The sequence below is a fragment of the Pteropus alecto genome, unplaced genomic scaffold, assembly GCF_000325575.1.
Source record: "Pteropus alecto unplaced genomic scaffold, ASM32557v1 scaffold24, whole genome shotgun sequence".
Lineage (NCBI taxonomy): Eukaryota > Metazoa > Chordata > Mammalia > Chiroptera > Pteropodidae > Pteropus > Pteropus alecto.
The window spans coordinates 20,628,360-20,652,371 of NW_006439192.1; the positions used below are offsets into that span (position 1 = coordinate 20,628,360).

At 35.7% G+C, this 24,012-nt stretch overlaps 1 protein-coding gene and 2 long non-coding RNA genes across 5 annotated transcripts in view; 2 read left to right on the forward strand and 1 right to left on the reverse strand.

The window, feature by feature from the left end:
- Nucleotides 1-4,692, reverse strand: part of LOC112483334 — a 6,039-nt gene extending 1,347 nt beyond the window's left edge. The window contains exons 1-2 of one of the 2 annotated variants that reach the window (XR_003047598.1): nucleotides 3,596-4,692; nucleotides 2,795-3,007 (exon numbers count right to left, since the gene is read on the reverse strand). This is a non-coding gene — a long non-coding RNA (uncharacterized LOC112483334). The remainder of the gene's footprint in view (nucleotides 1-2,794; nucleotides 3,008-3,595) is intronic. The other variant, XR_003047597.1, reaches the window with a different exon arrangement.
- FAM149A (family with sequence similarity 149 member A) overlaps nucleotides 1-23,847 on the forward strand; it is a 25,863-nt gene extending 2,016 nt beyond the window's left edge. For both annotated transcript variants that reach the window (XM_025049913.1, XM_006916404.3), the window contains exons 2-14: nucleotides 2,417-2,527; nucleotides 2,809-2,947; nucleotides 5,147-5,289; nucleotides 7,583-7,708; nucleotides 8,399-8,569; nucleotides 9,119-9,309; nucleotides 10,360-10,514; nucleotides 13,735-13,838; nucleotides 14,554-14,763; nucleotides 17,358-17,478; nucleotides 18,663-18,791; nucleotides 18,876-18,954; nucleotides 21,205-23,847. In XM_025049913.1, coding sequence (XP_024905681.1) covers nucleotides 2,846-2,947; nucleotides 5,147-5,289; nucleotides 7,583-7,708; nucleotides 8,399-8,569; nucleotides 9,119-9,309; nucleotides 10,360-10,514; nucleotides 13,735-13,838; nucleotides 14,554-14,763; nucleotides 17,358-17,478; nucleotides 18,663-18,791; nucleotides 18,876-18,954; nucleotides 21,205-21,278 — 1,605 coding nt within the window. In that variant the 5' untranslated portion in view covers nucleotides 2,417-2,527; nucleotides 2,809-2,845 and the 3' untranslated portion in view covers nucleotides 21,279-23,847. The remainder of the gene's footprint in view (nucleotides 1-2,416; nucleotides 2,528-2,808; nucleotides 2,948-5,146; nucleotides 5,290-7,582; nucleotides 7,709-8,398; nucleotides 8,570-9,118; nucleotides 9,310-10,359; nucleotides 10,515-13,734; nucleotides 13,839-14,553; nucleotides 14,764-17,357; nucleotides 17,479-18,662; nucleotides 18,792-18,875; nucleotides 18,955-21,204) is intronic.
- Nucleotides 14,772-16,025, forward strand: LOC112483335. The gene is made up of 2 exons (XR_003047599.1): nucleotides 14,772-15,040; nucleotides 15,076-16,025. It is a non-coding gene; the product is annotated as an uncharacterized LOC112483335 (long non-coding RNA).
- Nucleotides 23,848-24,012: the final 165 nt, after the last annotated feature.

The window sequence follows — 24,012 nt, forward strand, 5'->3', positions numbered from 1 at the left end:
GCAAGGATGTTGTAATGTGAAGAGAAAAATTAGTTCTTCCGTTTTGTCAGCAGTTTTCTCCTTAGTATTGAGACTTCCTCTCACCACCCCCCGAAAAACAAGGGGTAAATTTTTTGGAGGAATAGTTATTGTTCATTGGAAACAAAACAAACAGGCACGTGTCTTAAGATTAATGAGTGAGTTTAGTTTTCAAGTTGCTAAAAGAGAGGAGGTGTTAGAAACAAGAGAAATAGAAATGATTGCAGCAGATGATCTATTTGGTTTTAAGTCAGTTTTGGAGCTATCAGCTATACTAAGAGCTGTGAATTTTCCTTCTCTATAAAGGACGAAAGATTCTCCAGAAATGTCTTGAATTTGAAGGATATTTTTACATCTGGTCATAGTGTAATCTTTTGTATAAAATATGAATATTTAGAGTAATTGTAGAACAAAAACATGTTCTTTTTTTTTTTTAGTCATTAATTTAATCTCTGCCTCTTGATTCTTTCAACATAGAACTTCTCTGTGTGATGGACATTATTTTAAATGCTACAGATAAAGAAAGCTAACAAAGTGTCAAGGTCATCACAATAAAAAAACTAAGAGCTGTATAATACAAATTGTAGTGGGAGGTGCAAATTACCAAGTTTGTAGGAGGTGCAAACATAGTGTTCTCATGGAGCAACATCGCTAACGATAATAGTAGCAGTGAGCAACATCAACCTGATGTATCTAGCACATAATATCTGGCACTGATTATACAGACATTTCACACACTTTATCTAATTTGTCTCACAACAACTATACAAAAGAGTTGATGATATTGTCACTGTTTTACAAATTTGGATATTGAGGCCAGGAGAGAAGTAACTTGCTCAAAGCACACAGCCTGGCAATAGCAGAGCAAGATTTGACTCTTCCATTATTATCATAGAGATATGAAGGAACACTTTTATTTGACACCTTATTTTAATCACCACCTTGAGGTTTAAAATTATTTCTCAATAATAAGCCAATTAACTCATATGCCAGTACATATTTCTTAATGTTCAAAGCAGATCCATTTGATGTAATTTTAGTCGATTGCTGCTTTTATGTCTTAAGTGTTTTATGTATATCTAAAGAGTTATTGAGTCTTATCCAAGTGATAAGTAATTGATATTTTAAAATAACTGAACTAAGGGCTAAAGGTAAAGCAGTTTATTAGCATGAAAGCTTGTCCTATATTCTTTTCTCTGGTACCTTTTCTTTAACACCTTTATCCTTAAAGTTGCTTTGTTGTATTTAAGACATATGAGCTAAAAGGAGAGGCAAAAATCATAATTCTATTCTCTTGTACAAGACATGTTTGGAAGGCAGACATTCTTGCTAACCTCTGTTTGTAGTAATTAATTTGCTTTTAGAATTTCCTTTCTTTGAAGAAAACAGTAAGTACATAACTAAGGGCAGAATTTATTCTTTTAACATTTTTTTAAAATTTCTGTTTACATTCAGAAATACTAATGTTGAAAATTAGATATCGTTTTAATTGAAAGCAAAAGCAAGGTTTTATTTTAATGAATGCCAGAATGCTGTCCCCGTTTGAAATATTGAAAGTCAGCTTTCCCCTGCCCCAAATCACTATCATATCTTAAATTAATATGAGATATAACTTATTTATCCAAGAAAATGTGATTTCTAAAAAAAGAAGTGGTTTACTGTTAGACATTAGGAAGATACTTTGACTAGAGGGAAGTAAATGTTTTAAAAGGTTCATTGAAAGGGTATTTTAATGATTAATACTAGCTGTACGACATCAGCCAGGTTTAATACCTTATTTAAAATTTAGAGATTTCCTTTGTTTCAGTTTTCCTTTAATTTTAATATTTTAAAACTACAAATCAGGCTACACACCAAACGACAATGCCAAACTGAAGTAAGCTATTGTTTATGTGTTTCTGACATTTATTTATGTGTTTAAAGATTCAAAAGAATTTGATATATATTTCAGAATTATATGAGATTGTCTATTTTTTCCTGGGAGGCTGGTTAGCTTTACAAACACAAAGGTAACTAACTTTTCAGGGGATAGGGGGACCTGAAATCCAGGTCATGTTTTACTTGCCAGGTCATGAGTTGAATGAAGCTGTGTCTGCCCAGAGTTTTGGGCAACTTTTACTAGTCTGGCCATGTTGCAAAAAATTGTTTGTTTTTTTCCCAGTTTACATAAAGATGAATGTACGTTAATGGCAACCTTGATTCTAAGAAAATAAAAATATCAGTTTCTTGAGGATATGTGGTGTGTGCGTGTCTGTGTGTGCATGCACACGTGTGTGTTTAGGAGGACATGGCAGGAGGAAGGGAGCAACGTTATACAAAAGGAAATTTTAAAAGCCTTAATGACTACAATTATATTTTTACATTAGAGGTACTTTTCATGTTTTATTTTATTTTTCAGAAGAGGACTTTCAGAAGGATCTGGAAAACACAATTTTGCTGTAAAAAGCAAAGATACTTTACCTACATATTTTACAAGAAATGTGCAGAAAGCCATTGATAAATATACCTGGTAAGAATTAACCTGTTAATTGCTTCTGATTGCAAAATCAAAACATGCCCAGAAAGAATATGGGAAACAAAATCAGCAATTGGCCATGAATTTGTAAAAGCAAAAAAGCAGGGTTTTTTAGCCTAGTGAATAAACTGAATAAATATTTTTCAACCAGTGTACTATGAAATTAACAAACGTATTTTAAAGAAAGAAAAGAAATATGGCTCATAGAAGTAAAGCCACTTAAAAGCATACCTTTCCCCAGGAAATGTTTACATAACTTACTTTTGTTTCTGCAGTGAATCTACGTCATCATTTTCATCAGGTGGAAGCCCCATGCCCCCAGAAGCCCACAGCTCTTGGTCTGGTTCTGAGACGCAGAGTTCGACCGCTGGCTTTTCTACTGAGAGGAGTTCCATTTACTCTTGGAGAGATGATGTATGTCCAGAATATTTTGGATAATCTTATGATTACAATTTATAATGAAGAGTTGCTTTCCTATTTAAACAAAAAACCTTTTTACCAATATTAAATGCATCACCTATTACACATATATGTGTACATACACATATAATCATTTACATGTCAACATGTAAAAACTGAAAAATACAGAAAATACAGGGAAAAACGAAAATCACTCATAATCTCCCAACTCAGAGTCTTAGCTGTTGATAGTTTTGTTTTTTTCTGCCTCCTAACCTGCCCCTTCCATGTGTTATATATGATTTCTTGTATAATATCTGTAGCTGTAAACTCAGGACAGACACTGACAATTAGGAACTCAAGAGGAAAATTTGGGAGAAGAAAAATCTGTAAAAGATCACCATGATTAGAGAATTTCTAAGTCAGAAAGTTTACTTTCATTTTCTAACCCTAGCAGACACTATTAACTTTAACCCTATTTTTGCTCTTTTTGGTAGTGGAATTCTTAGCTAAGTGAGCTTTCAGTCTATTAGTCAGGCTTTAGTTGAGCACTCTGCCAATTGCACAGTCTCCTGACTCTTTAACCCCTCGCGTGACCCTCAAAATCCCAGGATGCAGCTTGCGTGAAGCCCTCATGGCTGGGAAGAGCCTCCAGTAGAGCACCTTGGATGTTCTTATTCCTGCTCTTTTCTTGTGTTCTGTTTTTCTTTGCTCTCTTTAAAAGCAGTTCTCCACTTGTCACTGCCCACAAGGCTCCCCTTCTCCTCCGGTCTTACAGCAGTGATTCTCAAAGGCTAGGAGGGACGGAAGACTGGGAGGGAGTCAGCTCTGAATCACAGGGGAATTCTTCAAACAAGAATGTGACTCTCTCACTTCTGATAAACAGCCCCATGTCACACCCACTCCCTGCCACCCTCATTCACATTCATTTGTCACAAGTATGTCAATGACAAGAAGGCTGAGAGCCACTGTTTCATACTGTCCAAATTCCGAGATTATTTTAGTACACATTTTCATGTCATTATCTACAGAGATTCTTATGACTTCCATTTATGGAATTTAAATTATCCACAATCTAAAATAGCTTTTGATTTAAACACTTTTATTTACTCGTTGATAGGTAATAGTTGCAAAAGCAAAACCATCCGAAAGAGAGAAAATCGAAAGCAAGCCCTCTTCTAGGCCCCAGCCACCCAGTTCCCTCTTAGGAGGCAAATATTATTATTGGTTTTCTCCTTATTTGCATTTTAAAAGAAATAATTCAGCTCCCCTGCAACCTGAGAATCTAGTTTATTATCAATTGATGGGAAGAAATAACCCTGAAAATATTGAATAGCATTCTATGAAAATCAACCTGAATTGACTGTTTGGATCAAGTATGTCAGACTGGATATGCACTTTGTTGCTCTGAGCTGTGGATTAGATTTCAGGTTCACACATCCCTGGAAGAATATAGAAGTAACTAGGGCTTTTACCCTGGAGGCTGCCTGCCAGAGTTGGTTCTTTCAATTGCGGTGGTGTTTATGTTTTCCTCCTTGGTTCTGAGGGTTGTAGGACTGTTGCCTCCCAACCATGACAACATGAAGAAAGGCTGAAAGGTTTTCTCACCCTGCAGCCATAGGACTTCTTAAGGTTAGGCAGGAAAAATCAATACTCTGGTCTCACCCTAACTACCATGCCTCTTAGGATAACAGGATTTTTTTTTTCCATGGTTTAAAAAATGTGAATGGTTCTTTCTTTAAAAGTAATTTTTTTTCTGACTGGTATCATCATTGGAAAAAAAAATAGCTTGATTTTGCAGATGTTCTTAGGTGTGACACACTCAACTGTATGAGGAACATATGTGTTTATGTGTATGTATGTGTGTGTATGCATAGAAATATAGGTGTGTGTATGGATATTTACATGTCTGTATCAATATGTATACTTATACCTATAATTATATCTATGTAAAGTCTCAAATAAGTCTCAGCTCATATGGTAGAAATTATCTCTACTTAACAGTTGAAGAAACAGAGGCTCATAGTGGGATGTAATTTATCAGAAGAGTAACCGTTGGAGCATTGATGTGTCTGACCTCAAAGTCTGGTTTCTTTTTTTCATGTTTACTCCCTCCTCTGTAATGAGTGCTTTAAATTTGTAAGTATCATTAATTATAAAGCTGATATTTCTACAACTTTTAGTCTTATAACTAAATGTGTGTTTCTGTTTTAGGAGTTTGACCAAGCCAATGCACAGAAAGTACAGCAGTTATTCTGGGAGGTTGAAGAAATGTTATTTGAAAGGAAAGTGAGCCCTCAGACCCAGAACTTGCTGGCTGAATGTAGTGAATGGTCAAGAAGATCCATCCATTTGAGGTGGGGAGGTTTGTCATAGTGATTATCCGGAATGGGTTTTGGGAACTGCCCGCTCCTGATTGTTTAGTACAGTTAGTACATTTTTACTAAAAGCACTTGCCCAGTCAAAATATGTATCCAGAACACATGTCCTTTCCTGAAAAATCACGTCTTTTGAAATGGTGTCTGAGGAAATATTAAGACATTCCAATACTCGAGTGCATTTTAATTTGTGAAAAGCAAATCTAGCTCATCCTCAGAAAGGCACTGCATGCATGTCAAATGTGAGAATGTAGAAGTCATCCTTTACCTTCATGTTCACTAATATGTGAGCAACATGAGTCTTGCCCTCAGCGCTGAGAACAGTGGGGGAGTGCGAGGAACAGAGTAATTATTTGCCGTATGATTGGATAGATGAACCTTACCATCGCAGGGAGAGTCCTTATGTAGGAAGGACCTTTTATTTTTTTTTTTTTTTTTATATCAAAGATGAAGAATATAGACTGGATATAAATGGAAGCTTTTTCTCTTCAATTAACTACTCAGGGGGAAAAATCCATACAGGTTATCTGAAGTTCCTCTGTATTATGCCTGGGGAGAATAAATGCTAACACTCATACACTTGTTGGTAGATCTTCTGGTTACCTCAATTAGGTACCTTTTCAAAAAATCTTGACTAAGTAGGTTCTTTTGTATTCTTTTGTGTCCTTCATAAGCTGCCTGCCTTAAAGAGTATAAAAGAGTATGAGTTCTTTATAAATTTTGGATATTTTTCTTTTGTTTCCCTTGCCCAAGAAGATATATCAGAAAAATATTACTAAGATCAATGTCAGAGAGTTTACTACCTATGTTTACTTATAAGAGGTTTATGGTTTCGGGTCTTACATTTAAGTCTTTAATCCATTTTGAGTTTATTCTTGTATATGGTATAAGAAGGTGGTCCAGTTTTATTTATTTATTTATCCATCCTTCCTTCCTTCCTTTCTCTCTCCTTCCTTCCTTCCTTCCTTCCTTCTTTCCTTCCTTCCTTCCTTTTTGCATATATTTGCCCAGTTTTCACAACACCATTTATTGAAGAGACAGTCTTTACCCCATTTTATAGTCTAGCCTCTTTGGTCAGAGATTAAATGACCACGTAGACATAGATTTATTTCTGGGCTCTCTGTTCTGTTCCATTGAGCTATGTGTCTGTTTTTATGCCAATACCTCACTGTTTTGATTACTATAGCTTCGTATTAGAGTTTGATAACAGGCAGCGTGATTGCCGTGGCTATTCAGGATCTTTTTATGGTTCCATATACATTTTAAAATTATTTGTTCTAGTTCTGTGAAGAATGCCATTGGTAGTTTAATAGGAATTGCATTGAACTTATAGATTGCTTTAGGTAGTATGGCCATTTTAACGATGTTAATTCTTCCTATCCATTAGCATGATATACACTTCCATTTATTTGTATCATCTTCAATTTCTTCAATGACATAATTTTTCAAGTACCCCCTTAGTTAAATTTATTCTTAGGCATTTTATTTTTTGATGCAATTATAAATAGAATTTTTTTCTTAATTTCTCTTCTTATAGTTCATTATTAGTGCATAAAAATGCAGCCAACTTTCCATTATTAATTTTATATCCTGCTACTTTTCTGAATTTGTGAATCAGTTCTACAGTTTTTTGGATGAATCTTTGGGGTTCTGTATATACAGTATCATGTCATCTACAAATAATGACAGTTTTACTTCTTCTTTTCCAATTTGGATGCTTTTTATTTCTTTTTCTTATCTGACTGCTGTGGCTAGGACTTCCAGTACTACGTTGAGTAAAAGTGGTAAAAGTAAACATCCATGTCTTGTTCCTGATCTTAAGAAAAACACTTTTAGCTTTTCTCTGTTGAGTATGATGTTAGCTATGGGTTTGAGGTATGTTCCCTCTAATCCCACTTTCCTGAGAGTTTTTATCATAAGTGGATACTGGATTTTGTCAAACGCTTTTTCGATATCTATTGATATGATCACATGCTTTTTATTCAATTTGTTAATATGATATATCACATTAATTGATTCGCTGATATTGAAACAACCCTGCATCTCAGGGATAACTCCCATTTGATCATGGTGTATGCTCTTTTTAATGTCTTGCTGAATTCAGTTTACTAACATTTTGTTGAGGATTTTTGCATCTGTGTTCTCAGGGGTCCTTATTGCTTCTAACATGCTCCTTCAAAATGTCATTTTATTCAACTTTTAAAATTGCAAAACATTTTTCCCTTTTCCAATGAAAAATATTAGTAATTTTCTTTTTATTTTAACCTTGCAGAGTGTTAGGAAGACAACTCATCCTGCCAACTGATGAAGGGGTCCGCCACTTTCAGGGCAGTGAGCCTTATAGTGCAGTCCACGAACCCTTCTCAGATGCCGGCGAACGCAACAGCAACATCAGAGAGTATGTTGCTATAAGTTGCTTTCAAAAAGTATTTTTAATTGCATTTCATTATACGTTTTCTCTTAGCCGTGAGCCTCGGCTCCATCAATTTTGAAGTTTAGATTTCAGTGAAGGGCAGGTACAGAGTATTTTTACACGAAATGCTTCAGATTCTAAATTCATAATGATAATGGTGATGATGATGATGATGATGATGATGATGAATGATGTGTGTAATACAGATATCAAGGGAGTTAACTTTTCAACTTTTGTTTCAAAGACTCTGAAAGGTGGACTAAGTAGAAAATCAAAAACTGCCTCACTCTGATTGATCCTAAGCCTCAAGGCAGTAGTAGCAGAAGAAATAAAGCTCCATCCTGTTTTCTTTTGCTCACTAACAGATTTTGATAAATCCCTCTATGCCAGTCATACATATTGGGGACTGTGCCATGGCTTCCTTTTATTATAGCTAAGAGGATACAAACTCATAGAAAAATTTAGACTTTTAAGAAGCCTTTAAAATTTTTAACAATGCCTGTGTTAAAAATGTTTCGTTAAGGATGACTTTGGTTAAATGTAATATTTAGTGATTTTTTTTTTTTAAATTTTGGAATTCTGTGCTTTATAGATAATTTAAAAACACACCAAATCATGCAAACACTGTACTCTTGCTGTTCTACAGACTCTCATGGGAATCTGCTTTTCCCATAGGTTATGCATCTCTGGCTCTCAAATACTCCTAGCAGCACTTGCAGCCCCTGCCCTGCCAGGCTCTGACTGCACAGGGGTGGCCGACCTAACGGCATGTTCATCCCTGCAAGAAGAGGTCTACGATGTGGATGGAAAGATTGAAGAATATTTTGCTTTTGACAGAAAAGAAGAGTAAACAGATTTTATTTGGAATTGACTCAATAGTATAACGATATTAATTTATTTGGCACTTAATATGCTCGTTTAGTGTTTTGAGTATTTTACACGTATCCAAAAGATTTTCCATTCTTCAGAGAGTAATGTGCTCCCCCAAATTTTAGATTCTTAACCAGTAGTGTATATGCCTTTTTGACGATAAGGCACAGATAGAAAACAATTGTGTTCAGCCTGCTGGCGAAAGTGGACAAAGCTACTAGTGGCCTTTGTGCCCGGGGTCTCATGGTACTCTACACCAGGCTGCCCTGAAGAGCAAAGGGGAAGGTCCAACCTCTGCACTAAATGCATATTTGGTTCTTAAATAAAAACTACAAATATTATACAATAAAAAATTTGCTTTGCGATTAAAAATTGGTACATTAAAAAACAATATGCTGTTTAAAAAATCTGGTTTATTTATATACGTATAATGTGCATATATGCTTGCATGTTAGATAGATAGATAACATCATTTTAACTTTAACCATTTATACTTTGAATAATTAGAATGGGTTTTATCCTTAGTGATGACGTACGTTTTGAACAAAAATCGGCTCACCGTCGTAGGACATGGCGTAAACACGGATTTCCTCCTGTTTCCCCTCATGACTGTATAAAAGATGCCGTGGCTGCAGAAGTATTTGATCACGTCTGGACAAATGTGGTAGAAATACTGGAAGAGCTGATTAGAAAAAACTGGGAAATTACACTCACAGGTACCCATTTATAGAACTTGGCCTAGTGAAAAGAAGAAAGACCCCTGATTCTCAGCTTTGTGCCTGCCCCAGCCTAGCCTTGACTAACACATAACTGGGGCGAGAAGTGGGTTTTCTGCCTTAATTCATAACTTGTCTTTAATTACTTCAAAAAGGACATGATTCTTTTAGAGTTACAAAAATAATATATGTGCATTCTGGAAAAAGAAAAGTCACAGAAATACACAAGAAAGAAGCTAGAAATCACTTTTTTATTGTATTAAGGTAAAAAAAAAAAATCTTACCTAACTAATCTCTAATAATGGCATACTGTTTTTTTCATTGTTTATGACATTATTTGTAACATAAAATGTAAACACAGCTAATTTAATAATCACCAATTTAACTTTATAAAATGTTTTCTAAACTACTTGAAATTAAGTAGAAAGAAATCATAGAAATGTTAGCAGTGGACATTAATGACTGGTGTTATGTAATCTATACAATAGAGTAATAATCATGGTAATTTAAATATTTCTTTTTCCAACCAAAGCGATTAGTTGGGATATTATAAAATACTGAGACTCTTTCTTGCTCCAGCGTATAATCTCTATTTTCCTTCCTACCACTGAAATAATAGGCATTTCATTATGTACACATGGAAAAGTGTTATATCAGCCAATTGCTCTGTGGTATCTTTGCTTTCTATAATAGGGGTCCTCAACCCCCGGGCCACAGACCAGTACCTGTCTGTGGCCTGTTAAGAACCAGGCTGCACAGAAAGAGGTGAGCAGCTGGTAAGCAAGTGAAGCTTCATTTCTATTTGCAGCCACTCCCCAACGCCAGCATCACCACCTTGGCTCCACCTCAGATCATCAAGCATTAGATTCTCATAGGAACACTGGACCCTGAAGCCAAAAAGGTTTGGGGACCACTGCTCTATAGCAAGGTTCGGTGACCATAGCAGACTCATGATAATTCAATAACAAATATTCTCTTTGAACGATGAATTTTCAGTACATATATTAGGTAATCTGTTTCTTAGTAATATTGATTTTTCTGTTGACACAGGAAGAAAAAAACAGAAAGGAAAACTGAAAGTAGCTGAGACTAAATCTCCACATCTGCTCATTTCCCGTATTAACACTGATGTGTCAAGTGTTCCCCCATCCAGAAGTTCTGAAACTCGAAGCATATCCATGACTTCTCATCTTAACCCACCTCAGGTAGATGCTTTTCCACTAGTCTATTTTTTCCTTAATCTTTATAGCTCTGGCCTTAGTTTGTCAAGACTACTATTCTATTAAATTTTATTAATGAAATATTTGGTGCTGTTTGCCAATAAGACTCAAATTTTTAAATAATTATTCCATGGAGTTTAATAACATCACTATATTCTTTAATTTTAAAATAATTATTCCATGGAATTTAATAACATCACTATATTCTTTAATAGAGTGGGGACACTCAGATTTGAGACTTTCCACCTGCTTTGAGCTGTAGAGCTGTTTCTATATTTTTGAAGAGAAAAAATGCCTTCCACCAATATTTCTAGCCAATTTGCAGGTTACGAATATTTTCCTCTCCTCCCACCAAAGTGATAAAAGAATCAGTCAACGAGTCTATGTTGAGTTCGTGCAACGTTTATTGAATTTGTATTAAGTGAACTGTATTAGGTGTTTTGAGGAGATATGTAGGCAAACAAAACATAGTCCCTGAACTAGTAAAACAAAAAGTATAATACAAGTCAGATGCAATACATTCTGTGAGCGATGTGCAAAATAAGTGCCATAGTAAGTGCAAAATAAGTGCCATAAAGGAGAGAATGATTTATCCTGACTGGAGATGAGGCCTGATCTTTAGGTTGGAGGTAAAATTTGAGCAGAAACATGAATAGGGCTTTCATGGCTAGGAAGTTCATGTGGGTCATTTCAGGCCAAGCAAAGGCGTGAAGGGAAGAAAGAGGAGGTGTGTTTGGGGAACGGTGATTGGACTGAGAGTTAGAGGGTGGGACACTGGGACCAGCAGAGGCATTGTAGGAAGAACGGGGCGTTTGGAATCAAGAGACCTCTAAGGAGAAATTATTTGGACAATAATGTTTAACTTTTCTAAACTTTAATTTCCTTATCTAAAGAATGAGGATAACATGATGTTGTCCAAGGGATTGTTGCAAGGATAAAATCATGTAAATATTTGAGAGCTCCTAACACAGAACCTGGCAACTAACTAACACAGTAAATATTCTTGAATTGTGTTCTTATTCAAAGATCTAGTGGAAGGTGCGGCTGGAAAGGACAAGCTCGTTCATGGGACACTTTCAGTAGTTTGGACTTTATGTTTTGCATAGCCCGTCTTGTGTGAAGGAGCAGAGAAAAGGGGTATCAGAGGCTTCCTGGTCTTGAGGTACATACAATTTAGTTGCACGGCGTCCAGCCATGCCAAACTATACCACACACACATATACACACATAAGATGAGGCAGTAGTAGGTAGTAGAGTGGATGAGAGTTTGAAGTTTTGGGTATAGATTACAAGTTTGGAGTTTGACATCACAATTTATTAGCCTTGTGATCTTGAATCAGTCCCTCTCTCTCAAAAACCTCAGTTTCAATATCTGTAGGAACTATAAGGTAGGAAGCTGTAAGAATTCAAGGAGATAAGACATGTGTGGCATAGAGTAGGCACTCAATAAGTGTTAGTTTTTATTATTTATAACCAGATTCAAATTCTATTGTATTTATTAATTACATTACATTACTACATATTACATTACATTGTATTGTATTGTATATCAAGTGTCCTTTAGCTCATAAATGCTGTGGAGTTCAGAGGAAAAATAGCATATCCTTCACAAAGTAAGACCTTAATTGAATCTTAAAAGGCAAGATTTATTAAGTTGAAAAAGAAGGAGAATATTCAAGACAGAGACAAAAATAGATACCTAGCATGGGCACAAATAAGCAGAATATCTGTGTAAGACTGAAAACACACAGGCCTGTGAATAGGGCACGTGGTTCAAGGAGCAATGGTTTTAAACAGAAATATCAAATAAGATTGTTTAATTTTTTAGTGTAAAGTCTTTACAATAAGTCTTCTTTGCTTTTGCTCTTCGGAAAACTTTTGGAATTGCTATCAGCTTATTATAGTTTTGGTCTCTTGAAACTGCTCTGACAAGTTCAATGGTATTTCCCACTTCACACATTAAAATATGCAGTATGAATTGCATAGAAACAAACAGTCTATAACAACATAGAAAAGAACTTTTAAATTTAAATACGTTTACTTTAAAAAATAAACTTGAGAAGTATGGAAATTTTAAAGTCTAAGGCGTTTTTTACAGATGTTTTGTTGTTTTTATAGCTTTTTGTGGTTTTTAAAAATGTTTTCCACCTCTAGTTTGACGTTTTCATTTGGACGAATGCTAAAAGAAAATGAACGGACAACAAAGTTGGAAGTAAAAATTAAATACTACTAGTGCCTATTTTGAAATAGTCCAAGCATTCTAATGGTAATTACAATAGATCTCAATTTATTCCTCTAACGTTTCTTTTTATATATATTCAACAAGAGGAAAATGTGACTGTGGTTACTAAATATATGCTTGAACTAGAATTGAATTCTAATTTGAGATATCCTGTTTGCCTAGATCAAAGTATTATTTTAAATCCTAGTAGGAAATATTAAGAGATTGAATAGAGAACTGATTATTTAGCCCTTATTTCATGCTTTCACCAATGTTAATCTATTTTAATTCTCATAATAACTCTGAAGTAGGTGTCATTATCCCCAATTTAAAAATTAGGAAACTAAAACTCCAAAGAGTCTTTCCAAAATCACCAAACAGGAAACCGAACTGAGATTCAAATTTAAGCCTTTGAAATCTGGCACTTTTTTCCCAGGCTCTCATGCTGCTTCTGGGAAGCTAATGAGGCTGGCTGTGAAGGACAAGGGCAGAGAAGAGGTCCAAGGCGAGCAGACCTGTCAGGAGCTGGGACACCCTTGCTTTGCTTCTCCAGATCTTCTCTGCACCTTTTTCACTCTTGCGTGCACCAAAAGCTACAATAAAGGACTCCCTTGTGCTGCAGCTGTTGTGAGCTCAGAGATGGAAGGAGAGTGAAGCCTGGCTTTGCTTTTCACATGGCCTTCATGGCAGGTCACAGTGTGTGGCAGCATTTCTCCTTGCATCTGTCCTTTCCAGATTCCAGGAATCTCTCCTTTATTTCTTGCTGCTTTGGGCCTATGTCCTCACTGTTATAAGCCTTAGAGAATTAAGCAGTTCCTTGTTAATTTCTCTTCCCACTTCTTTATAAAATATAGTACCGTTGTTACATTTTTCTCAAAGAAGCCATTTTGAGTGTGCCATTTGTTTCCTGCCAATTCCTGAGAGGCATCAGTAATTACAATAGCACTGAATGTTTTTTAACATTTATTGTTTTTACTTTCTCAGATTCATTGCTTCTCCAACAATTTTTATAGTGATCTGAATGGTGTGATGACAATTCAAGCAAAACCGCTTCAGCAGAGACCTACCTATTTTGCAGATAGAACACAGTACGTATAATAAGTCACCCAGCCTCCTCCTTGAGCTGAACACGCTAGAGCAGCGGTCCCCTTTCTGGCTCCAGCGACTGGTGCTTCTATGAGAATCTAATTCCCAATGATCTGAGGTGGAGCTGAGGCAGTGATGCTAGTGCTGGGGAGCGGCTGCAAATACAGATGAAGCTTCACTCGCTTGCCCACCACTTACCTCCTAGTGAGTGGCCCAGTTCCTAATAGGCTATGGACTGGTACCGGTCCATGGCCTGGGAGTTGGGAATCCCTGCAGTAGAACACAGAACACTACAGAGGACATGAGAGAATGAGAATCACATTTAATTCCTTGATCCTGATATGTCTGAGAACATCCAGGGCAGGATACAGCCAATGTGTAAGAATAAAAACATACTATTCTCATATCAACCATAAAACAATTACTATTAGGTTGGGGCAGATAAGAAAAGGGGACTGCAGCTGTGAATTCTTAATCTTATGGGCTATACTGTTTGAACGCAGACAAAGAGAAACTTAGATCTTTTTTTCCTGTCAATGATCCTTCACTGAAAATGAAAATGAATTGGAAACCATAGTCTGTCCATTCAATAAATAGGAGTATCTCCTATGAGCCAGGCACTGTTCTAGACAGTGTAGGTAGTAATGGGCAAATATATATGTCTCCTGTTCTCGTAGTGCTTACATCTAATTAATTAATTTGATTTTCCTCCTCCAGGAATGAACAAGAGGACAAATCACTGGGTGTAGGGGCCAGTGCTCTTTCCTCAGCACGACACCGTCTGGGCCGAATCTCAGATCCTCGCGGGCTACAGACTTCTGCAAAGAGAACACCGGTCCATAGGAGGCTGCCTTCTCTTACTTCAGACTCGCAGAGAATGAAAACCCCCAATGTGTACAGTGATGAAGTTCTTAGGGGAACAAAACTGTACGTCTTGTTTCTTTCATGGTAAACCAAAGGTCACAGAGGGCAGAGATGCTTGTCAGTTGGGGCTTATGGATTATTCCAGACAAAGCATCCTCTGTCAAATTTATGTGGACACTTTTCTGAGTAGTTCCTTAATTTGAATGTTTAATGTGAATTTTGTTCCAGTACTCTGCTTAGCTGTATAAATTAAGCTAAATAACTTGTAAGCATCCCCATGGTGCTGTCTAGCTTTGGAGATCACCGCTTGGACCATCAGCAAGGGAGGCAGTTATTAAAGGTCCCCTGTAGGGGCAGGAGTCATAAGCAACTTAGGTCCCCTGTAGGGGCAGGAGTCATAAGCAACTTAGGTCCCCTGTAGGGGCAGGAGTCATAAGCAACTGCCAGTGCCAAACCAGTAATTAGATTCTTTCAAGATATATTACATAATACCACTTTAAGCTTCTTGATAGGTCAGCGTTTCTTTCACGATTTAGAACTAAAATTTCTAGCTTTATTTGGATCTTCCTTGCTAATGCTTTCAAGATCTCTCTCCATCCTCCAACCTCACTGTGGCTACCTTGGACCTCTTCTTCACCTAGTGCCCGTGTCAGTAGCACATTACTGATTCTCTCTTCTTTCTCCCAACCTACTTGGGCTCCACTATCGGGTTTTCACCAACAACCTTTTCTGTTTCCTGTTGAAATAAATTCAGTCACTTCTAACTGTACGTTCTTTTTTTTTTTTTTATTTTGGATATCTATCTATAGGTGCGTATTTTCTAATGTTTTATTTATTTATTTTTTTCATTATTTCACAGCTAAGGGGTCCTTTTAGACTATCTTTCCTAACTTCACCCTAACCCGTGGAAATTTAATGCCACATATATACTGTACAGTCGTACATTTTTTTTATATCTGTGATTTATGCATAAAAAGAGTAACATGTTTTTTGTCCCACCAAGAATCAATGTTTGCCCCTAGGGGCGATAACATTGTCTTTGATTATGCACGCCTGTTTCCCATTTCTCATTACCCGCCTTAATTCTGGTCAGCCTTATCTTGTCTCTGACCCACAGAAATGCCAGCTATGCACATTCTTACTTCTTTGATTTTGTTCATGCTCTGTCTTTTGCTTTTATTGAAGTAACATTTTTTCCTAGTTATCAAAGTACTACAAGATCACTGTGGAACATTGGGACAATGCCAAAAATATGAGTAGAAATTAAAGATCACCTGTATGCCCAACACATAGAAAAATAAAAATAACAACTTTTGGCAAATATACTACTACTTTGTCTTTGATTATGTTTTTTTCCTTTTCTTTCCATTAGCTTTTTTCTAATACTAACATCATTTTACTATTGTAGATGCAGCACTTTTTCATATACTTTTTTATCTAACATTATTCATATTTTCCATGTTATTAGATACTTTTGAAAGCATGATTTTAATGACTAAAATATGATCATGTGGGTATGTGATGATTTAAGTATTTTCTCTATTACTGAGACTTCTATATTTTCATTATTATAATATGCAGTGAATATCATTTAATATGAATCTTAGTAAGGCTATAATTAAAGTATTTCCTTGTGGTACAGCCCTAGAATGAAAACTACCATGTCAAAGGTTATGGATATTTTGAGGTTCCTGAAATATTTTTTCAAATTTCTTCCCAGGATGGTTTTACCAATTTATAGTCCCATTGGCAATACACAAGACTATCTTTTTCCTTCAGCCACACAACTCTGGGTAGTGTGTGTATTTTAAAACTCAGTAGGTCAAAATAGTTTTATTTTAACTCTCGCAACTTTATTATTAATGAATAAATGAATTAGAACCTGTTTCTAGAATATCTGGCTCTATTTTTCTTCATAAACCGGACAATTTAATGTTTCATTGTTAATATCTGGTAGGGAAGAGCTTATATTATCATGACTCTTCTTTTATTAAAATTTACTCACTCACCCTGACAAACTTTACAATCTGGTTGTTAATTTCAAAAAAAAAAAAAAAAGTGTCACATTGGACTTTGAGCATTAAATCTATTAAAAATGTAGAAAGCATTGACATTTTCACAATATTTAGTTTTCCCATTAAAGAACATATTTTGTGTCTCCTTTTCATGACCTTATATCAAGTTTTGGAGTTTTCCTCATGTAGGCCTTGCACATTTATAATTAATTTTATCTTTCATTGATCACTCCATTTCCTAAACCTCTACGGTACTCATGTTCAGAACCATATGCCATAGGACTTTATTATATGAACTGGGTTGCATTGTACTCTGTTATTTCATGTGTTTTCACCTTCTTTTCAATACTTTGTAAGCTCCTTAAGGGGAGGACCTAGATCTTTGATTACCTCTGTGTTCTGCCCAATGGCTAGCGTAGGTGAGTACTCAGTAAACACAGCGGATAGTCACTGCCAAACAAGGAGAAGGTGACTGGGGCTGGGGACCAGTCCCTTCCCACATTCGTCTTTCTGAAGGTCAAGCTCATTTCTTTTGGAAGGCAGACAGACCGTGATTAAGGGCTCAGATTAGGACTATGTGGTAAGGTCTGTCCTCAATATCTTTGCACCTGGGTGTTCAGTTATGTGTTGTTGTGTTTACAGGCAAACCGGCATAGACCACACGTCTTCCCCACCAGTCCAAACTTCACGGAGCAGGTTACCCCCAATAGGCTCAGAGACTGCTGAGCAGAATGTGGCAGTTCCCGGATCTCGCCCTGTTTCTGTAAGACAGGTTTCATTATATTTAATTGCACAGTTTAGGTAGTCTATTGGAGAAAAAAAAGGAATATAACGTTGGCACTTTGAGTAAAGTCATTAACTTAAACTGTCTATATAATGTGCTTCCTGAAAGTAAATGGCTCGTGAGAATTTACAGGGAGTGGGAAGGTTAATTCATTATTTTGTGAAATAAAAATATGGCTTAAACTAAATCAGAAAGTTTAGGTGTCAAGGAAATATCCGATGGTCAGGATGTGTAGTGAAGAAAATAGCATGAAGCTGAGGTCAAGACACTGGCAGATCTGTGTTTCACTCTTGCCATGCCACACAAACTCTGTGTGATTTGGTGCAAATGAATTTCCCCAAGCCTCAATTTTTGTCTTCTAAAAAGGGGCAATAATGACCGCTACCTCAAAAACCGGTTATAAGGATTAAATGAATTTATAGAGGTTATATAATGCCTGGCATAAATTAAGAGCTCAGTACAATTCTCCTGCCATTGTTATCAACTCTTATTTTTACAAGTAACTTTACCATGTTTATTGCAATGTAGAGGCAATATCCTCTTCACCCAGATTCAACTTACGCAATTGCGAAAGGTCTGGGGCAAGTATGCTGCTGGTAGTATGCATAACCAGATTTTATAACGACTGCTTACTTCACTCTAATTCAAGTAACTTGTGTCTATTTTATATAACACAGAAGGCCTAGAGAGAGAAATAAGACTGAAGCCATGTTTTCTCTTGCATTCTCTGTGCCGCCTTGAACACAGCAGTAGAACCCTTCCCCAGAAGGCAAGAGTGGCAAAACTTTAGTGTTTAACCTCAGAATATTGTGGCTTAGAGTGAAATCATAAAAGGAGGCAAATATTACCTTTGAAAAAAGTCTGATGCTTCACAAATGCAAAATTACATTTCTATTATAATTTCATATTAAGAATTTTACGTGGTTTTTCAAAACATTTACCTATTAGAACACTATCATTTTATCGGCTTAAATAATACAATTACATAATTAAAATATATTTTGAAATTTATACTTAGTGGATCTTATATTTAGCAATGTAAGTTTTCAAAAAGGCAAGTGACTAAATGACTGAATGAGTGAGAGTGAAGCATATGCAGAATTTTTTTTGTCTTTTTAAGGATTGTATTTCTTTTAAACAAGAACACATTATTTTTCATTTAGTACAGAGGAAAGCATGCACAAAACCGTGTGTTGAGTGCAGTACTTGACGGTATAGAACGATCACCTCTTCGAGAAAGATCTCTGACCACGGAACAGTTTTCAAGGCCCAGCACAACCCATACATTTCTGGTAGGTTCTCTGTTAACCACACTTTGGTTCTGAAAATACTCGAAACAATAAAACTCATCCCACATTTTATTTTTCTTCTAATAGTCAGACACTCCTCGAAAAGGTTCATTGACACTGATGGAATTTGCTGGTCACACCTGGACAGGTCAAGGTTTTCTGACAGGTCAGTGCTCACCATCTATACATAAAATGATGTAATAAGTGAAGTTTCAAGTTTTGGAAAGAGAAATTGAAGATTGTCTACCTTGGTAGGACTATTTTAACCATGCCAGAGGGAATAACAAGTGTTTGTCGTTTACTGCCAGGCCTTAGAAATCTCTAAAATCTCTATTTAGCTGCTGTTGATAGTACAAGGGAAAATGTCCAAATGCCCTTAATTAAGTTAGGGCCTCACTCTCATAAAAAAGGAAAATGCTGCCTTATGAGTCTGATGAGAAATTAAAAAATATATTTTAATTATATGAGTCTTATGAGTCTCTCTCTGCTCGTTTTCATGCTCTTCTTCTAAATTAAACCCTAATCTTAGATTCTCTTTGAAGAGAATTACAAATTTTATCTAATTACAGTTTTATCTAATTGTAATTATAATTATCTATCAGGTATTATAAAAATGCTTTATAAAATTAATACATATATTCTAATTATTTATAAGGTCAAATTTTACAAATAAGTATGATCTTTGAAGAATAAAGTTTCTAGTCTGAATTCAAGCCAGTGATGTTTTATTTTTCAAAACTACTATCAACATTTTTGTTTAAGGAGTTAATACAGCATTGTCACGAGGTGTGCCACTCTGGAATCAAATGCTCGTTTTCCTTCCTGGCTCTTCCTCCCTACTAGCTGGGCAATCTTCGGGGTGCCTCAACCTCTCTGGGGTTTCTTCTTTAATAACAGGCTAGGTGGCTAAAATAATTATTGGGAAAATGTATGGGGAGGACCTAGCTGGATTCCAGACAGACAATGTTTGTTAAAAATTTATGAAATTTGTGTTATAGAGAATCTAAAATGTAAAGGATAATTTGCTGTTTTAAGGAAAATATTTTATATATTATAATTTTAAAATAGCTTTAGCAAAATTTAAGCATTGGAAAAACACACGTTTGTCACTGTTTGCATCAGCTCTTCTATAGTTCTATAGCAGAGCGATACGAAAGATTCTTTAGCCCATGATATATTTTCTCCTATGCTTAATAGCTCTTGGCTGCTGTACCTTTTTTCTGCTTTTTTTCCTTTTTTCCCTAGCAGTGTTAGCTCTCATGGTCAGTGACATCAGTTCTTTCTCTAAAAGGTAGCCATGCTGCATTATCACGTATCGCTCTTAACGTAGTTGTAAATGGTCAAGGGGAAAGTAGGCGTCCAAGTTTGTTTATCAATAAATAGAAAGCACTAAGCAATCGCTCTGTGCCAAGTTCTGTGCTAAAGGCAAAGATTCCAACACCAAGAACATTTTGGTCCATGCCTCAAGAAACATTCTGTCTAATGGGGAAATTTGAAAGGGCTATGAGTATGGTAAGCAGGGCCAGCTGGCTGGATATGCAAGTGGGTAAAGGAGCAGAGAGCTTTTCTGGAAGAGGCATGAGCCGCCAAATCAGCATGAATGTCCTGTGGCTTGTGAGAGAGAACGGAGGGTGAAGGCTGATAAATATGATTTTGTGGATGGTGCTGAAAGAGAGAATGCGAGGAATTCTGGTGAATTCAGTTTTGGAGATGTCGACTGCTGCACTCTAAGTGGAGATGCCTACTAGTTTGTTGGGTGCACAGTAGACATTAGCAGATGGAACTGGGCTCTGAATTTATTTTAAATCTGCACTCTTAATTTTTCACCCAATACTAAGTCACTGTAGTCTCTTCTTAGAAACTTTGTGACAATTATTACCGATGATCAGAAACCTTTTTTATTTCTACCGAAGTAACTGAGGGTACATTAAGAGAGATGTCCCTCTATTTCTGAAGATTTTTTTTCTCTGACAAGCAGGCCTGTGGTCTCTTTCTTACCTTTGCTTCCAAGTCAAAAAGTGCCAGGAGCTATTACATTTGTGGCAGAAAAAAAGAGGAGAAGCTGAGGGAGTGTCCCCAACAGTGGCAAGGCAGCTGGCTTTGCTTCTGCCCCTCCCTACTCAACTTTCTGGGCCTTTGGATCCACCTCTGGGAAGAAGGTTCCTGCAAAGCCATCAGCTCTGGGAGGACCCAGGGGCAGCACCCGGGCATGGTGGAGAAGGAGCACCTTTCCTTCTTCTTAGCACCTGATATGAAAATTTTTGCATATGGCTGTTTTCTGGTTTGTTTAAAAGTGACATTGAAATTGTTCTTTCTTTTTAATAAATATCACCTGCATGGAATATACAAAACAATCCTTTTGAGAGGTGGAATTTTTAACATTTTGTTGAGAATTACTTTTTGGTTGGTGTTGCAGGTTCACAATATCCACCTAAATCTTTTCAGAGGACAACTATGACTTTAAGAAAGAGATTCCAAGTGGCATCTTAATGTTACTTCACCAGAACTACAGCACTCGTTGGAGCATTCAAAGCCTCAGCACATCATTTATCACTTGAAAAATGGAGAAACAAGTATTACATTCTGTATCTGTTTGTCTGACAGTCTGCGATGTTAAACTGAGAGAAATGCAAACAAATAAACAACGTAATTTTGAGCACTTTGCATTGTAAAGAGAATACAGGTCAAACTCACTAACCTTCTTTATTGGAAGCATTCCAGTAAGGATCCTTTAGGCTTTGCTCAAAAGAATCTAATATGTATCTATAATCCGTCCTTTTATCAGTTATATACAGACACATATAATTAGTGATGTAATCACACACTCCTTAATATATGAGAGTATATTATCTAGGAATACGCCATTTTTGTAACTTTGTGTCTGACATATTTTTTGTCTCATTCCATTGACATCCTGGTCACTAACAGATATTATTTTCTTCTTTAGAAAATAGCAAAGTCATCTTTGGTACGATATGCCAGTTTCACTAAGATTCACATGGTTCTAGTCATTGTGCTGACTTTCTTATATCTTTTTAAAAAGGACTTTAGTTATGAACCTAAGTCTCATGGCTAAGTCTCCCAAACCAGTTTTGTTTTATTAGTTTTCATGTTCAAATTCAGGCAGTCTATTTAGAAGTATCCCACCGAATTTATGGATTTTTAAAATCAGTTGATGATTTTAATTATAAACATTTAAAATATGTCACATACGGTTTCAGCATTATCGTTTCCAATGGAAGCGTTCATCCATTGGAGGGAAGGCTTTGCAACAGCATCTTCCTTATTCTATCACAACTTGATCTGTGCTCAGATGTCACCTCTGCAATAAAGCCTTCCCTGATCCCTCCTTTCTCTGTCCTATTGCCCTACTTTGTTTTTCTTCAGAGCATGTATTCCTATCTGACATTAGTTCAGGAAATAGAATAAAGAATGCAGAAGAGCAATGATCAATACGAGGCAAGGCTCTACGGTTGTTTTTCTTTTCTACCCCTGGCCCTCTGTTTTCCTCTATAGTCCTTTAAATATTTAGACTCATTTTAATACTCAGATCTCAAATTGCTTAATTTCTTCTTTTTTTATCAGATAATTTTATTTTATCAATCTAATTTTCATTAATTCAAAATGAAACTATATATATAATCATATACGTATATAATAAGTTATTTGCAGATATATTTCTGATTGTAAGAGATGAGGATTATTGCCTACTTACAGATGTCTGAAAATTAAGAAACGTGTTGAGAGTGGAATTACTGTTGTCTTTTTTCACAGAGTGACAAAACAAAAATAATCCTAGAGCCTTGCCTCTAATTGATACCTTCTCCTTTACATTCTCTATTTTCTATGGTAAATGAACATGTTTATGGGGTAGACATGAGAATGATCACTGTGTCTGTAGCTCTTTTGGATGGTCACAGCTCCATAACTCTAGGTAATATTCGTAATGCTTACTTATCCACATAAAAATTTTTCTAACTATCCGTAAACGTTAGTATAGAAACTTTCAAGAGAAATGATCAGTCTTCATTTTGCAGTTTTCAAATGTGAGGAATTTCTAGATATGTCAGCAGTCTGGACCTTTTCCAAAAGTCTCTGATTAGGTGCTTTCTGGCCTATAATTACTGCTAAATGTGCCATTTCTATCCACCCCGCTCTTTCAAAACAATTCAGACTATTTTATTTCAATTTCCTGGAACCATCTAACTCCTTCTCTAACTAGTCTAGACTTCTTAGGAGAGAAAAAGATTGATATGCATTCTATACTAACATTAAGGTAGAGTATCCAAGGTGAATTATTTTTTCATGGAGAACCTCTGAATAGATTTTATGGTGGCTTTATTTTATTTGGGTTTGGAGTTTTGCAAAAAAAAAAGAAGCTATTATTTATATATATTGATAAAAATACTTTAAAAAATGGAACCAAAGACAGTGATCTTGATTCATATCTTCTAAACATTTTGAATTGAAAGATAAAGTGCTATTTTAGTGATAACATGAAGACTTGGCTCTGCTATTGAGTTTAAAAAGATCTGTATTAAAGATATTTCATTTATAGATTAAATGAGATTTACGGGTTAGTAAAAAATGCTTATATTCAAGGATGGTGCTTTTAAAAATGATTAGGTAAAATTTAAGGCAGTGTTTTCATAATTTTGATATAAACGAGTCTTATCTCTGAATCTCTCAACAGAGAAAAATTGAAAAAGGCAAACTCAATTATTCCTGAGATCAATTTTTAAATTAAGGTTAGTGATGACATTAATTAAAATGTCTGTTAATTTATCCAAAACCAAAGGAAGAATAAAAGAGTTTTAAAATAACATGAAAATGCCATAGAAAATCGCTAGATTTTATAAATTTAATGTAAAAGGAAGTGTCCATACTGATGTTCGTCTGAACAAGAATGTAATTACTATACTAATTAAGAGGTGCATTTGTATAATGTCATAAATCATTTGGGTATTATATTTTTAATGGCATTGTTTTCTTATGATTACGGATCATTGTTCAGGATTTTTAATTCTTTAACTTTTAATAAAATATAAAGTGTTGAAAATTTTTCAAAAATTCGTTACATTCATAAAAGCATCTAGGTTATAATTTGTGTAAATGTGGTTTTTAATACACAGGTTATTCATTCATTTATGTATAACTACATAGCAAACTTTCACAGTGAATTCAAAATATATATCCATATATGTTTGTGAGGGTTTTACATCAC